At 52.2% G+C, this 16,796-nt stretch overlaps 1 protein-coding gene across 7 annotated transcripts in view; it reads left to right on the forward strand.

The window, feature by feature from the left end:
* The window catches only part of AGAP1 (ArfGAP with GTPase domain, ankyrin repeat and PH domain 1), a 562,160-nt gene that overhangs the window by 150,461 nt on the left and 394,903 nt on the right, over positions 1-16,796 (forward strand). The window contains exon 1 of one of the 7 annotated variants that reach the window (XM_070780388.1): positions 6,905-8,033. The exons of 3 other annotated variants lie outside the window; for them this stretch is intronic. In XM_070780388.1, coding sequence (XP_070636489.1) covers positions 7,052-8,033 — 982 coding nt within the window. In that variant the 5' untranslated portion in view covers positions 6,905-7,051. Of the gene's footprint in view, positions 1-6,904; positions 8,034-16,796 lie in introns of those variants that run through there. 3 more of the 7 variants (XM_070780386.1, XM_070780387.1, XM_070780385.1) reach the window with 3 other exon arrangements.

A 16,796-nucleotide genomic window follows, 5' to 3' on the forward strand; every position in this document is an offset into this window, starting at 1 on the left:
TCCAGCATTTTAATCACATTCCTGATATTTATTCATTTAAACTAATCGTAAGTGATGACGTGTCTATCACAGATGGCCTCCTCTGTAACTGCTGCTGTTCTTTGTATTTTGGGAGAGATTTGCTGGAAATAATTGCTTCTCTTTCTATGGAGAGGCTGTCCAGAGCTTTTCTTGATCACATGCAGAAGCAGGCGGGACTGGCTGAATGAGTAAAATGGTAAAATGAAAAGTCAAGACCGGGAGTCCTCGTCTCCTTTCCACGTGAGTGTGCCTGGCCTGTGCCTTTGGACTTGTGGTTTCCCACCTAGGGCATTGTGCTCCCAGGAGACGTTTTTTGCCAGTATCTGCCAACTGCAGGGGCGGGGTGTGTGTGTGTGTGTGTGTGTGTTGCTACCAGCATCTAGTGGGTAGAGGCCAGCGATGCTGCTAAATAAACATTCTACGATGCACAGGATGGGCCCCACCAAGAAGGAACCAGCTCAGGATGCTCAGAGCGCCGTGGTGGACGCACCCTTTTCTGGATGAAAGCCATATGCTGCTGCTGCTGCTGCTAAGTCACTTCAGTTGTGTCCGACTCTGTGCGACCCCATAGACGGCAGCCCACCAGGCTCCCCCGTCCCTGGGATTCTCCAGGCAAGAACACTGGAGTGGGTTGCCATTTCCTTCTCCAATGCATGAAAGGGAAAAGTGAAAGTGAAGTCGCTCAGTCATGTCCAACCCTCAGCCACCCCATGGACTGCAGCCTTCCAGGCTCCTCCGTCCATGGGATTTTCCAGGCAAGAGTACTGGAGTGGGGTGCCATTGCCTTCTCCGGAAAGCCACATACCACTTTCTTTTGGAAATCTTTTCTTGAGTGTTTCAGGTAGAAATACTAATGTTCTGCCTTTCTCTTACCCACCTGCTTCTTAACTCAAGTACCACTTCCCCCTGGTCCACTGACTGTCAGGGTGGCCGTTCGTCTCAAACGCAAACTCCTCTTTGAGTCAAGTGTGAGCACCCTTGCGCAAGCGTGGTGCCGACTGCCAGCATCTTGTCGATCAACAGTCATCTGGAATCTGCAGGAAGGTCCCCGGAGAAACCCTGGCTGGCGGGACACTGCGGGGGTGGCTCTCCCACCCTCCTCTGCCCTGGCCCACCCGCAGGGGCACCCAGCTCTCTGGCTTCCATGTGGCCAGAACTGCCCGAATCTCAGAGCTGAGGATGCCTGCGGACAGGCAGTGGACTGAGAAAACGCGTTCTTCTGCGGTCAAACCGGGCTCGGTGGTGATCGGTAGTGGTGACCTGGTTCCTCACTCTCAAGCCTGGAGCTTGGTTGTCTTGCCCGTTGCGGTTACGCCGTGGGGGCTTCCTGTTAAAACTGAGGGGTGTGGAGCACAGGCCTTCGGACGTCTGTGCGTCCAGACGCGGCACGTGGTCCCGCCACTAGGATGGCAGCGACTGTACTGTGGTTGGTCCTTGAGGGAAGATGCTGCCAAGGTGCTCGGAGGCCCCCCGTGGTCTTTATCCTGCTGGATCAGAATGTCCTTGCCTCAGGGACTGAGCACGAGCTTTGTCCTTCTGTGACTCAAAGGTCTCTCCCTCGAGTCCCACTTTGACTTGCAGTTTTGAAAACGAGGGACAGCGGGGTCCCTGATGAGGTCAGTCCCGGCAGGGTGATGGCAGGGGCTGAGTATTGCAGCAGATCCTAGATCTAGATCCTGCTCTTCTCCATCGGACTTGAGTCTCTGGCCGAAAGAGATTGCTAGGGAATTGTTCAGGAAAACACGCATCTGTTTCTTTGCTTCCTGTATGTATCGGTCAGTCAGCCTGCTTCGAGAAGAGAGCCTGTCACAGGCCCCGTGACAGCGGGGAGGGGTCTTTGTCAGCTCTTGCTGGGTGAGTGTGCAGAGGCCAGGACAAGGCCAGCAGGGGGTGGGTGGTTTCTGTGGTCCACAGATGGGGCTCTGCCAAGATGCTGTAAACGTGGTGACTGGCTGGCATGTTCTGTTATTTGGAAAGGCAGCTCGTGGAGCAGATGGCTCTGCGGTCTACCAGGGGCTTCCTTTTAAACAAGGCTGATCAGCTCTAGGAAGGCTTGCGAGATAGCATTTTCACGCAGGGGTGTTTCATTTGTAGGCAGCTAGAGATGGCCCGGGACTGGAATGTCACGGGAGGGTGGCCGAAGGACCTTTATCAGCTTGGGGCTGGGAGAGCGACGTCAGCTGCCAGGGGTGATGAATGGGGGGCTGGGGGCATAGATAGGGCCGGCCACCTCTCCCGGACCCCACCTCTGCAGTCCTTCCCTCTCTGACACCGGCATCTCTGCAGTATCAGGGCTTTGCCTGCTGCTCGGTTTTGATGTGGCAGTAAGATCAACCCCAATCTCTTTTTTTTAAAAGCCCAAATGGTGATACAGATATACTCCATGGCTGGAAAAAATTCAAGAAGTAATGGCCTAGAGGGGCTGCTTTAAAAAGCAAGAGGAAGATGAAAGCACCATGCCCACCTGAACACATATAGTGTAATTATTTTTATTTTTCAAAGGCAGGTCTGGCTGTGAGAAAGAGGATTTAGATTCTGGAGTGGCAGGTTCTGGCTGAGCCTTGGAAGAGCCCATGTATCCAGGGTGGTAGGGAGAAGCCATTCTCCCAGGTTTTCCCCTGCAGACCGTTGGGCCTCATGTGGAATCGCTATAACTGCGTGGAAAACGGGGGCTGTCGGAGAGGCTGAAAGCACTGAAGGATAGTGACCACGCCGGCTGGAGCAGAGACAGCGCGCTCCTTCAGTGTCATCTAAGGTGGATCCGATGGAACCTTCTACTCTGCAGCCTGCGGCCTCCCACGGCAAAGTGCAAAACCCGGGCTGGATTTGAGACAGTCACGGAGGGACTGGGAGGACCCTGACAGTCCAGTGTTGCCTGTTGTTTAGTCCTGAAGTCGCGTCTGTCTCTGTGTGACGCCCTGGACTGGAGCCCACCAGGCCCCTCTGTCCAGTGGGATTTCCCAGGCAAGAATACTGCAGTGGGTTGCCATTTCCTTCTCTGGGGGATCTCCCTGACCCAGGGCTCGAACCCACGTCTCCTGTCTTGGCAGGTTGGATTCTTTACTGCTGAGCTACCAGGGAAGCCCAACTGCACGGTATTCAGGCTCTAAAGAAATGCTGGCCACCGCCCACCCCCACCGTTGGGCTTTTATGAATGCCCCAGATATCGAGATGTAGTTTATATCTTAATTATGGGCCAGCTGATTTCATGTTAAAATTCATCTCAATGTTTTGAAGTTTTCATGGTGAGAACAGACCCCAGGCTAAGCTCAGGTCTTGGATCCTGGTCCTAACAGAGATCAGGTCTCTCTGCATTGCTGAGTTTTCGTTTCTCTGCTTGCAGACCTGGTGGACCTTTAGGTCTTACAGCTGTAAGATTGGAGGCTTTAGCTGTCTCTTCGGGTGCTCGTCCATTACAGTCTTTCAGCCTCCTGTCTGTGTGTCTTCCATCACTTGGCCTTGAGATCTGCAGCCTTTTTCACGGGTTTGTGAATTCTGGAGATCAGAGACCTTGCCTCCTCACTGCGGAGTGCCACAGTGGATACTCAATATATATATTTGATGAATAAATTCAACAGATGGAGCAATGAATAAATGAAGACTTACTGACAGGTTGTGAATCATCTGTATTCAATTAGTGTTAAATTTGGGCTTCCCTTGTGGCTCAGCTGATAAAGAATCCACGTGCAATGCGGGAGACCTGGGTTCGATCCCTGGGTTAGGAAGATACCCTGGAGAAGGGAAAGGCTACCCACTCCAGCATTCTGGCCTGGAGAATTCCATGGACTGTGTAGTCCATGGGATCTCAAAGAGTTGGACACGACTGAGCAACTTTCACTCACTCACTCAGTGTCAAATTCAGTAATAGTTGCCGTTTCTCTCTCTCATGTCCACAAAGCAGGAAGCTAACAGAATAAGTGACCCTGAAGCGTGGAAGTGGGCACAGGCAGGGTGTTCCCCGGTTCTGCCCTCAGTGATGAGCTGTGTACCCTTGCAGAAAAGCACACACCCTCTCTGAGCCTCTGCATTCCCCTGACCTGTGGGTTCTAGAAACCTCATTCTGGTAGATGACTCCTGTCCGGCTGTAGCTGTAGAGGTTGGTGGTTCATGGGTCTTATCAAAGGGGGCAAGACTGATCTGCCCGGGGTCCCCCATCTTCTCAGTGAGGACGTGTTTGAGACGCCACTCCTGAATCCTCGAGTGCCAGGGGCAGGGGGATGGAGCTTGAGTCAATGATGGTGGTGATTATGTGTCCAGGTAGAGCCTCTGAGGGTGGTCAAATGTGTTTTAAAGTACTTTTTAAAAAACTTATTTTTCAGAGTAGCTTTTGGTTCCTAGCAATATTGAACAGAAGGTGCAGAGACTTCCCATTTATCCCACCCCCATGCCTGGCGGGCTACATGTCCATGGGGTCGCCAAGAGTCTGACACTACTGGGTGACTAACAGACAGACAGACAGACAGACACACACACACACACACACACACACACACACACACTGTCCCACCATCCCACACATCAGCATCCCACCATCACACACACACACACACACACACAAACACCCCATCCCACACATCAGCATCCCACCATCACACACACACACACACACACACACTCCCACCATCTCACACACACACAGACACACACACTCCCACCATCCCACACATCAGCATCCCTCCATCCCACCACCAGAGCGGTTAGTTTGTCAGAACTGATGAACCAACACTGACACTTGGTCATCCCCCAAAGTCGATAGTTTACATTAGGGTTCACTCTTTTTAAAAATGTTTTAACTTTATTTTTAATTGGAGGATAATTGCTTTACAACATCTCATTGGCTTCTGCGATACACCCACATGAACCAGCCACAGGTACACGTATGTCCCCCCTCCTGGGCCGCCCCCCACCCCCCCGTGCTGTCGCAGGCCCCCCGTGCTGTGCTGCGGCTCCTCGCTGGCTGTTTACACCTGGCCCTGCACATATGTCAGCGCCGCTCTCTCAGTCCACCCCGCCCTCTCCTTCTCCACCTGCGTCCACAATGAGTTCTCTGTGTCTCTCTTCTGCCCTGCAAATAGGTTCCTCAGTGTCATTTTTCTAGATTCCATGCATAGGCATTAATATACAAAATTTACTTTTCTCTTTCTGACTTACTCTGTGTAACAGTCTCTAGGTTTCACATTTTATGGGTTTGGACAAATATATAATGATACATATCTATCATTCAGGGTACAGGGTATTTTCACGGCCCTTAAAATCCTCTATACCATAAAGTATCTTTTAAAAAATAAACTCAACTTTTATCTCATCAAGCCCAAATATCTCATTTCACTGAGGTAAAATTCAGATTTCCTAGGTTATAACCTGCTTTGTAAGAGACCCCGATTCATCTTTATAGCATCTTCCCTGCCATAAACACAATAGGTGCCCCATAATTATTCAAGAGACTAAAGAAGGGAAATCAGCATTTGCAAACAGCTGTCTAATCCCACAGTCACACCTGGCCTGGCCTCTAGCACTTTTCCTAGAAACCACCTCTCTGCAGTCTTGGCATTTTCAGGCCTAGAGAAGGCTGTAGAAGAGCATCCAGTTTGATGAGACATTTGCTTTCTGAAAGTTTTAAACAAGCGAACTGGAGAGATGTATCTTCAGGACACCACGAAGAACTAATACGTGGATCAAGTCCATTGAATATCGTGCTGTGTTGGATAATACGGAGAACCAGTATCCAGAGAGCCAAGAAGTAGCTGGTGGGGCAAAGATGGCAAATACTTAGTGCTTACACAGAATGCCTGCACATGCATCTGAGCTAGTTCAGTCCTCACAAGAATGCTCAGAGTTTAGGTACTGGGTTTTTTGTTTGTTCCCTTTTCCATCCCTACTTAACAGGTGTAAAAACCAAAAGCCGATCTCTGAGTTCACAGGACTGGGACAGGCCAGCCTTCTTCCCTCTCCCCTTCCTGACTGTGTTTTCTTGCCTCTGACCCCAGACAGCAAATGCCTGCCTGTCGGGAGGTTTCCCTCCACGTTGGGAAAATACTCCAAAATATTAATTAGGAGTGAAATTGCAGGTCCTTTGTTTGGAGGGCTCTGGTGTGACCCACACTCCCGTCACCTGCCTGATGTTGCCTTCCTGGGCCCTTATTAGGAATGCATTATTGCTCCTTTGTAAAGTTAGGACCAGTACCTAAAATATTTGTTTTATAAAACAAGCCTCTTGAGTCAGATCTTCTTTAAAGCACCTCGATGAGGACAGGGTCTTCGTAAAAATCCTCAGTAGGTGACAGAGGGCTCATATTTTGTTTTCTTTGGCAAAACAAGCCCTCACCGCCCCCTCCCCTACTCATCTGCGCCCCGCCCCCCACCTGACCGGAGGCTCCGGTCCGCGCCACGGCGATCCACCCCGGCGCTTGGGCCCGACCGCCGATCCGCGCGCCCACCGCCGCCGCGCTCCCGGCACTCGGCGGCCGGGCTGGGCGCGCGGCCCGCGGTCCCTGCTGGTCGGGCCCCCCCGGCCCGCCCCGCCCCGCCCCGGCGCGCATTTCCATTTTAAACCGCCTCCCCTCGCCCGCGGCCCGCGCAGCTGCCCGCGCGTCCCGAACCCAGGGAGTGGCGGAGGCTGCGGACTGTGCGGACAAGGCCGGAGTATGCGAGTGGGCACCGCGCCGTAGACAATGAAGCCGCGGGCGCCGCCGCCCGCTCCGGGCCCCGCGCGCCGCGACCGCACCTGCCGGCGAGCCCGGCCCCGCGCCTGATCGCCCGCCGGTCCCGCCAGCCCATGGCTCGGCGCCCCAGGCCCGGACCCCCGCACTCGGGCCGCGCGGCGCAGGGGCTGGCGGGCGCCTGGGGCACCGTTCCCGCAGCCTGAGCGCGCCCCCCCGCCCTCGCGGCGAGCCGGGGGGCGTGGACGCTCTCCGGGCGCGCCCGCCCTCCCCGCCTCGCCCGGCGACCGGGCCCCGACCGGCGCGGCCCGGCGGCCCGCGGCGCGCTGGATGCGGCGGAGCCCTGGCGGGCGGCCGCGGCCCGAGGCGACATGTACCTGCTGGACGGCAGCGGCGAACCCGCGTCTCCGCCCGCGGACGCGATGCCGCGCGGGCCGCCCCCTAGGAAGACCGTCTACCGCATCTCCGTGACCATGGTCAGAAAGGAGCAGCTGGGCGCGCCGGGCCCGGGCGGCCAGGACACGCGTCCGACTCGGAGGCCCCGGAACGCGCGCTCCCCGGACGCGCCCGGCCGGCTCGTGGAGGAGGCGGCGGGTGCTGAGGACCCGGAGGACCGTCGGCCGCCGCGCGCCTGGGACTTCCGCACCTTCCGCACCCGCAGCACCGGGCAGCTGGAACTCGGGCGGCTCCGGCCTTGCGCACGCGGCCCGGAGCTCGAGGACCGGACCGGCAGGCCCCGGGCCATGGAGGAGGAGGTGGAGGAGGGGTCGGGCTCGCCCGCGCCGGGCAGTCCGGACGTGGAGGGGGCCCGGGCCGCGCCCCTGCGGCGGAGCCTCAGCTTTAGGCACTGGAGCCGACCCGAGGCGCCGCGGGGTAGGGCCCTGGGCCGCGGGAGGCGCTACAGCAGCTCCGGGAGCCTGGCCTGGGCCCCTGGCGGGGAGGAGGTGGCCGACCCCGGGGCCGCTCTGGAGCCCGCGGTCTCGGGGCAGCCTGCCTCGGAGAAGCGCAACACCCTGGACGTGGGTGAGGTGCTCAGCAAGAACGACGCGCTCTCGGACCTGGAGCGCTGGGAGCGCAGCAAAAGCAAGAACCGCACGCTGGACAACAGCGACCTGCAGCGGCTGGAGCGCGCGCGGGCGGCGGCTGCGGCCGCGGGCCACGGCACGGCGTCGGAGCACCGGCTGCTGCGCTTCTTCAGCGGCATCTTCGCGCGCAAGGAAGGCGCGCCCGGCGGCGGGCCCTCTCCGCGGAGCGGCGCGTCGCGGTCGCGCGGCTACTTCAGCAGCCTGCGGCGGGCCCCGGCCGACGCGCACTCGTCCAGCGCGGAGAGCATCGACGGGTCCCCACGCAGAGGTGGGCAGCGCGGCCCGGGGAGGGGAGGGCCGGAGTGGGGTGGGGGTTTCCGCAGGCGGCCTGCCTGGTAGAACACGCCGGGGCTTGGTCGGGAGAGATCAGGGACCGACCCTCCCGGGTCACTGACGGCAGGTCGCCGTGCAAGGAGTGGACTCCGGTACTGCGGGTCTGGAAGTTCTTGACTGCCCCTGCTCCCTGCCGCGTGTGCTGGTGCCCCTCAGGGCCTGTCACTGAGGCCACTGTGAGCCTGTCTGCGGAGATATCACCTTGCCCAGCGGTGTCTTTCTCCCGCAGTTGCTGGCGCAGCCCTCTTTCTCCATAAGGTCGGGCTACACTGCGCGCGTGCCGCCTGTGGTATCTGTGGGCTGCCCCAGGGACCCCAGCTTGGCTCCTGACGCCACCACGCAGGTGATGCTGCCTGGCGGGAGAGGCGGCTTCCTCCTGGTTAGTTTCTTCCTCCCGCGTCCCAAGCTGGTCTCTGCAGACGCCACCGTCTGCGAATGCTGCTGTGTGGCCTCGCTCACCTATTGCCCTGCTGGTTAAGAGGGTTCACTCCAGTGGTCAGAGCTGGGTCTCTGCCCACGGTCTCCCTGCCAAGTGGTGTCATGTAGTGAAAACGCCTCCGTGCCCCGACTCTGGGAATGTATGCTAGCATTCAGGCAGGAAGACCACAGCCCCACAACCTATCCTGAAATCTCAGTTCTCTGTTCCACCAGAGGGCTTGCAGAGGAGGTTCTGGAGGAAGGTGTAATAGTCTCTTGCAAGAACCAACTGACCTCTGGTACTTGTTCGGGAGTCAGAATTATCCAGAAACAGCAAAACTCTGCGTGCCTGGGCAGCACCCTAAAGGGAAGAGGCCAGGTGCAGGGGGATGGCTGGATTGTTGCACCCTTCTTCTCACGGGGAGGGCTGTGAGCGATGTCTGAGAATATTGGCCGTGCGCATTTTCCACCACCGAGAAATCGTTAGTAATGTCCCTTCTGCTAATTATCAAACTCTGCTGCCAGTAGAGATGGATGGAGGTGGGTGAAGCACTGTTGTGTGGATTTTTAATTAGAGGTTCTCAACTGCTAACTCACCACCCCTGGAGACAGTGTTCCTCCTTAGTGGACTTCACAGGTTAGCTGGCTGCCAAGCCCTATATTAAAACCAGCCGACACAAAGAAACCACTGCCGTCACTGAAGTTCTTTTTAAGGTAAACTGAACATAGGTGATGTCATGTTCCCTTCCGCTCTGGTTCATCCTCAGGTGACAGAAGATGTTTGGAACCAAGCAGTCGAATGTGCGGTGTGTTAAAATCTGAATTTTTTGATTAATGAGGGTATAGCAGGTCTCTGTAGTTATCTGTAGTTAACTTGTTGCACATACCTTTTGTTTTAACCTGCCCTGGAATTTTTTAGAAGGCACCTCATTTGACTCCCACCATTTTCCCATCCCTTCCCACATGCCCTTAAAATATTAAAAACAACGCAAGGTATTGCCCTCATTGAAAGCTGAGACCCTTGGTTTGTAATAAGCTACCGCTACCATCTCTTGTGTTCGGGGGAAGTTCAGCTCTGCAGGCAGCTCTTCCTCTGATAGCAGGCTTGCATCTTTGTTCTCATGGTCTTTGTAGAAAATAGTAATTAGCTGCCTGAGTTGCAGACAAGTACACCTCCGGCGTGGAGCTGGCCCACACACCACTTAGGAGGCAAGTGCTCCATCCTGGTGGCTATGCAGGCAAGTTAGAAGCTTTGGGGTTGGGGTGTCTCCTTTCTGGTCAAATGGATCGATAGTCGGTTTGGAACAGTAAAGATGTGAAGTGTGTTGGGAATTTTTTCTCTCTCTAGGGCAGTATATAAAATATAGTAATAACTAAAATCACACTTGGTTGCTTTGTCCCTGTGGCCCTTCCTTCTCAGGGTGGAATTACTTTCATCTGACAGTAACTCTCTAGCTTTGTGAGTTGTGTGGGAAAACGAATGTTCGCGAACTAGATTAGAGGACACGCAGTCAGAACCCTAGGGCCTTATTTCACAGTTCTAGGTAATCACAGAACTACTTCCTTCACCTGTCTTTTGGCAAACAGCCTTGAAGCGTAAGTGTCCTCAGGATTTTTGTAAGGCCTGTATCTAATTCCAAGGAAAAGGTGCAGCCCCACAGCTTTTTGCTCTTCTCATTTTATCATACTTGCTTCCTGTGACGTAGGTTATGCAACATTTAGGTGCTGTTTAAATGAGCTTTTGAATTTGGGGCAGAATTCTCTCGGGTAGCGTTGCCGTGCCCCGGAACCCAGGCTCAGTCTTCCCTGTGAATGTCCGTAGCGCCTTAAACCACGGAGCCAGGCGGGTTTGCCAGACTTGGAAGATGAGGACTTCAGGAAGGTCAAGTGGTGTGTGTGGCAGAACACGGCTTGTGAGGTCGGGCAGCACCCTGTAATCAGACACTGACAAAGGGCAGCAAAGCTGGGGATGTTCACGCTTGGTGTGATAAATATGCTTGGTCACCGAGAGGCTGCTAAGAACTTGTGAGTCAAGCTTCCGTCTTCAGCCCTGTTTGGATATCAGAGTTTCAGGCAAGCTGTTGCAGACCTGTAATGCGATGTGTTTGAAGAGGAGCGTCACTAGCTTTAAATCTCAGCCACTTTGTGTCAAACTTTGACGTCCTTTCGAGTGTAAAGGACCTTAGAGCAGATTTGTCGTGGGGGGCAGGTTTTCCTTTTGTTACACACTTTCAGCTGTTAATTTTTTTTAATTTGGCTGTGCCATTTCTGACCAGGGATCAGACCCCTGCCCCCTGCATTGGAAGTGCAGAGTCTTAACCCCTGGACTGCCTAGGAAGTCCCTCAGCTGTTAAGTTTTTGAATTGACTTCTTGGAAAGGAACTTTAAAAGATTACCTGATGATTATGTAACTGGCCTCTTAGAGTTAATTTGCTTAGTCTTGAACCAGGTACCTTTGTAAGATGGTTAGAGTCTGATTTTAAGAATGCACAGAGTTTCACGCATCACATTGCTATGGATTTCTTATAACCTTACTTCAAGGCTTTAGGGTTAAAGAGTTTTGAGTTTGAGCAAGCTCCAGGAGTTGGTGATGGACAGGGAAGCCTGGCGTGCTGCAGTCCATGGGGTCCTCAAAGAGTCAGACACAACTGAGCAACTGAATTGAACTGAGGGTTAAAGATTAAAAGCTCCTACTGTCATGGGATGATTTCTCATAGTTTTTAATCCCTAATGGTTTTGTCCATTGAGGAGGCTCTTCCCCTTTCTCCCCAGTGATGTGTATCTTTCGCCTCCCAGGGTTCCAGGGCTGTTGTCCTCAGATTCCTAGCTGTTAGGAAGCCCTGGAATGTTTCAGGGGCTTCCCTGGTAGCTCAGTGGTAAAGAACCTCCCTGTCAATGCAGGAACCACAGGAGATGCGGGTTCGACACCCGAGTCCGGACGATCCCCTGGAGGAAGAAATGGCAACCCACTCAAGTATTCTTGCCTGGAGAATCCCATAGACAGAGGAGCCTGGCGGGCTACAGTCCATGGGGTTGCAAAGAATCAGAGATGACTGAGGACTGAACACCGACAGCAACGACAATGTTTCAGAGAGGCCTTCTGTCAGATCAAGGGCAGTTTCCTGTTACTTGATACGCATGTAACGGGGCAGAGTCTGTTGACACCAGTATAATTTAATACAAAGGAAGATCAAATGATGAATGATTCATTAGGCTGTAGGGTGTTACTCGCTGGCGCTGGCCTGGCCAGCCTGCAGCTACTCTTTGGGACCAGCTGTGGGCAATGCCAGGCCAGGGCCACACGTGTTTTCGGCGTGTTCTGTTGCTGTCTGGGAGGATTGATTACAGCAATAAAGTGATTCACTGATAGCCCGGACTGAGATTAGCTCTTTAAATTAGTCATTTATAACTGATTTTTGACAACACGTTTTGATGAGTGGCTTTGCTGTTTAATTTTTGATTCTCTTGATTTGCATCATTCAATTTGTGTAGGCAGAGAGACTGTTTTATAGGTTTTTTTTTTTTTAAACCCTTCAGTGGAGAGGTGAATCAACAATGAAATGAAATGACTGAAATAACTTGATACGTTTTTGGGTACCTTTTTAAAATTTATTTTTAGTTGGCAGATAATTGCTTTACAGTATTGTGTTGGTTTCTGCCATGAATCAGCTGTGAATCAGCCATAGATACACACCTGTCCCCTCCCTCTTGAACCTCCCTCCTGCCCCCTCCCCATCCCTTCCCTCTGGGTTGTTACAGAGCACCTGATTTGAGCTGCCTGTGTCAGAGAGCAAATTCCCACTGGCAGTCTGTTTCAGTATGGTGATGTATATGTTTCCATGCTACACTTTGAAACTCAATTTGTTGCTGAGAAGGACATTCAGGGCTTTAAAGAGAGTGTCACTTGAAGTTTCTCGTTTGAGACATTTTGAACTAATTACATACTCGACGTTTTGGAATTCACTTTTTCTTTTTTTTAAAGTTAATGATTCCAGGTAGACATTTAGGAAAATCCCCATTGTTTTACTTATAAGGTTGGCGACTCGTTTTCCTGGAGACGGAACAGTCCACCTGGGACGCAGAGCCTCGCTGGGCAGCAGAGACGCTCTGTGCGCCAGACGTTTGGGCTGTGTCTTGCCATGTTAATTTTCTCTAGTTGGAGCCCACGTTTCATCCTAGTCACCTGTCAGCGTCTCTCTCGATCTCAACCTGGGCTTGGAATATCCTGAAGCCAAAGGAATGTTTGAAAGTGCCTCTGCTGAAGAATCTTCCAGTTTTACCATGGGCCCAGTGCACCCGTCTGGTTGGGTATACAGTTAAAAATGTCTGGAAGTATAGACGCAACTATAAAGCACTGGGACCACTTTGTATTTTTGGCTCTTTTCTTGTTCTGTTGCATCAAGAGGCATTTGAGTTTCTGTCGTGTACTCTACAGAGAGCTGGGGCTTCCTAGGACGCAGTTCCTGACTTCCAAGGTCCGTAGCCTATTGGGGAGGATGGTGAATCCTGTGAACCACAGCTTCATGGGTACTTTGGGGAACATATGACTGTATTTCTCTGCACAGCAGACCTCCATTGGAGCACTGACCCTAACATGTTACAGTAAGGTCTGAGTATCGAAAAGTGTGAAAACGTGTTAGTCACTCAGTCATGTCCAACTCTTTGCAACCCCTTGGACTCTAGCCCACCAAGCTCCTCCATCCATGGGATTCTCCAGGCATGAATACTGGAGTGGGTTGCCATGCCCTTCTACTGGGGATCTTCCCGACCCAGGGATCAAACCCGAATCTCCCTCATTGCAGGCAGATTCTGTAGTGTCTAAACACTAGCCCTAGTGTGTCCGAAGGTCTAACATCCTGCCAGGTCTAATGCTCAGTGAGCCCCTTCTGGGTGTCCCGTTCCTTTTCCTCATGCAGAATGAAGAGCACTGGGCTTGGCACATAGACTTGTAATAAGTGTTTGTGGGAAGAACTAACGAAATGACTGGAGGACACGAAAAAAGGGAGCAAATGTCCATAAAGAGGGGGTGGAGTGAATGAAGGCCTCCCAGAGGGATAAAATGATTTGGTTCTTGTAGGATCAGTAGGAGTTTACCAGGTAGAAAAGAGGAGATTCTTGATCAGCAAGTTGGTTGAGATTTCTATAATTAATTCCTTAAAAAAAAAAAAAAGATTCCTGTTTCCCTGATCTATATGACTAATGCCATTGTCAGACATTAAAAAGAATGTTTTGGTTTCCAGGAGGTTTATTTATCCTTTTTTCCTTTTTTGGCATGAGTTTTTTGTTTATGATGGGAAATTGCTTTTAGGCTATCGTTATTCTTTTTCAGTAATTATGTGAAAAATTATATTCATTTAAAATGGTGACACAGTGAGTAAAATAATGAAAAAGAGGTTTTATTTATTTAGGGCATCAATTGAGATAAAGTATGTGCAGCTGCAGTTATATCCCCAGGTGATGAACAGAATTGGTATTAAGGTCAACAGATTAGCACAAAGAAGGGCGATTATTGTCTTCGCATCATTTTGAGAGAAAGTGCCATCTGCCCAGCATCGTTTCGATGTAGGTTTTGTTGAGCTCACATTAGAGTGTAGTGTGACGATGATACTTCGTCTGTAGGTTACCGTCTGAGACATTCTGTTTCTCATACGTTTCCACCGATCTTGGCTTTCCCATTTGTTCTCTTTTCTCTTGTTGTTAATGTTTTGCTTAAGACAAAACTGTATATGCTTGTAGAGTTTAAAAAGTGTTAGCACACATCTGTTGGTTTGCCTGGCTTTAATTCAAAGATGTGTCCTGACCTTTTGTTTTCTCATCTCTTCTCCTTGATTTCTTTTTTTTTTTTTTTTTGCCTTGGTTTTTCAATTCTGACATCCCTCCTGGATCTGAAGGTTCAGAAAGCTTACAAAAGAAGTGAAGTTTGTGAATTGGAGGATGAGAGTCCCAGTTACTCCTTCAGTACCAGAGTGTACCAGCCAGAGGCTTGGGAAGCAATTATTTGGCTTCTCCTTATCTGACCAATAAAGATAATTAGAAGAGGCACACTTCAGCTGGTGGGAGGGAAAGGGGAAAAGAGGGTCCCTTTTTTCCCATCCTTTATTGAGAATTCTTCGCAAGTACCGAATTTGCTTCTGGTGCGATCGTCAGGTGCAAGGTTTTGCCTGACTTAGTCGTTTAATCGACCTGTAGGGCCGCTCCCTTTATTCCGTGGGCTGCGTTTGGGTGCCAGTGGGATTCGTGTTCATATGCGTGGATGTTCATCTGTTTGAGATGCTTGTCAAAGGGTATCGTGTTCCCTCTCGCCCCCTGTGCCTGTCGTTGCAAGGGCTGACACTTGAGGATTGACTCTGCAAACAATGCCACCAGCCTCTGATGCAGTTCCTGCCCTCTTGTCCTCAGACCAGAATTACCCAGACGCCACTTGGTCAGTGGATGGACATGGGGGATGGTGGGTGTTTATCCATCTGGGACCTTCCTGTTCCAATTGGCAAGGGCTTTTAAACAACGGAAAAGTCAGTCTGTGAGATATGTGTGACAGGATTTTACACTTGTAACCTGCTTTCCTGCAGCCTCAGTCCCTGGCCAGGTCACTGGTGGAGTGGTGGACCCAGCAAGGCAGGCTCTGTCTCGGTGGTGCCCACGGCTCAGCCGTAGCTCCTGGATACGCAGATATCTCGTCCTTCTGGTTATTTTAGGTCCCAGGCTAGAGACCCAACCATACTTGACTCTGACCTCCCTTGCATTTAAAAGGAGATGCCTAATCTGCTTTCCTGATCTGGTTCACTGAAGGCTCTGGAAGCCCAGTTCATTCAAAGACACTAGGGGATTTTTAATTTGGAAGGGAAAGCCGGGAGCCTGGAGACTTGTCTCCCAGTTTTTGAGAAGCAGACATAACACGACCCAGGAGTCACTGGTGAGGGAGATGCATTAGGGAAAGGTTGACTCAGGTCTCAGAAGGCACAAGCCAGCCCTCACACTTGGAGTTGGTTGTTCCCGGTCACTGGAGGCTTCCACACACAGCAGAGTCAGGGGATGTTGAAAGGGGGGGGCCGTGTTCATTGTCTTGGGGCCTGGAATTGGTGGTCTTGGGCTTCCCTGGTGGCTCAGATGGTAAAAAGTCTGCCTGCAACGTAGGAGAACCTGGGTTTGATCCCTGGGTTGGGAAGATCCCATGGAGAAGGGCATGGCAGCCCATCTCTGTATTCTTGCCTGGAGAATCCCACGGACACAGAAGCCTGGAGGACTGTAGTCCAAGCGTCACAAAGAGTCGGACACAACTGAGCACAGCACAGCAGCAGCAGTCTTGGACGGAGGGAAGTCTGCTCCCACCCCCCCGCGCCCCCCAAAGGCCACTCCCACAGGTGGCAGCTGCCCCAGTGGCTTGGCTTTGCTTCCTGGGCCCTTGTTGGGCCATTGAGACCCCCTATGATCCCGATGTCCTTTGTCCTTCTGGCTTCAAGGCGGTGGGTGCTGTCCCAGCCTCACCTTAATCTGATTCTTCTATAGCCCATGCTTCTTTCTTTCTTTGCTTTCTCTTAGCATTCTTGCCTTGAACTGATTTCAGGTATGTGAGTTACACAATGATGGTGGCAGGAAAGAATGTTCTGTTTATTGTGGGAGCCGTTGCCACATGGAGAGGGTGCAGCTTCTGGAGTCAGTGGAATCCGTTTGGTCTTGGCTGCAAACTTAGGCTCAAGGCGCCCTGAGAAGTCATTTCACTGCCCTGAGGTCCAGCTGCCTCGTTGATTTAAGTAGAGTCCCTGTGATTGATTCTCAGGAAGGCCAGTTGTCGTCGTTCAGTCGCTCAGTCGTGTCTGACTCCTTGTGACCCCATGGACTGCAGCATGCCAGGCTTCCCTGTCCTTCACCATCTCCCGGAGCTTGCTCAAACTCATGTCCATTGAGTCAGTGATGCTATCCAACCATCTCGTCCTCTGTCATCCCCTTCTCCTTCTCAGGGAGGTCAGAGTGAGTGTGAAAGAGAGTCCTAAACTATGTGGCCCAGCAGCTTCACTTTAGAATAATTGCTTGTTGCTGCTGCTAAGTCACTTCAGTCGTGTCCGACTCTGTGCGACCCCATAGACGGCAGCCCAACAGGCTCCCCCGTCCCTGGGATTCTCCAGGCAAGAACACTGGAGTGGGTTGCCATTTCCTTCTCCAATGCTTGTTATGTGTGTGTGTGTGTGTTTTTTGCAAAAGACCCCGGAATAGAACATATCACATATGTGGATATGCTTGGATTTGTGGTTGCTCTGACACGTACCTTTGCCCAAGTGGGGCA

The sequence above is a fragment of the Bos indicus genome, chromosome 3 (genome assembly GCF_029378745.1).
Source record: "Bos indicus isolate NIAB-ARS_2022 breed Sahiwal x Tharparkar chromosome 3, NIAB-ARS_B.indTharparkar_mat_pri_1.0, whole genome shotgun sequence".
NCBI lineage: Eukaryota > Metazoa > Chordata > Mammalia > Artiodactyla > Bovidae > Bos > Bos indicus.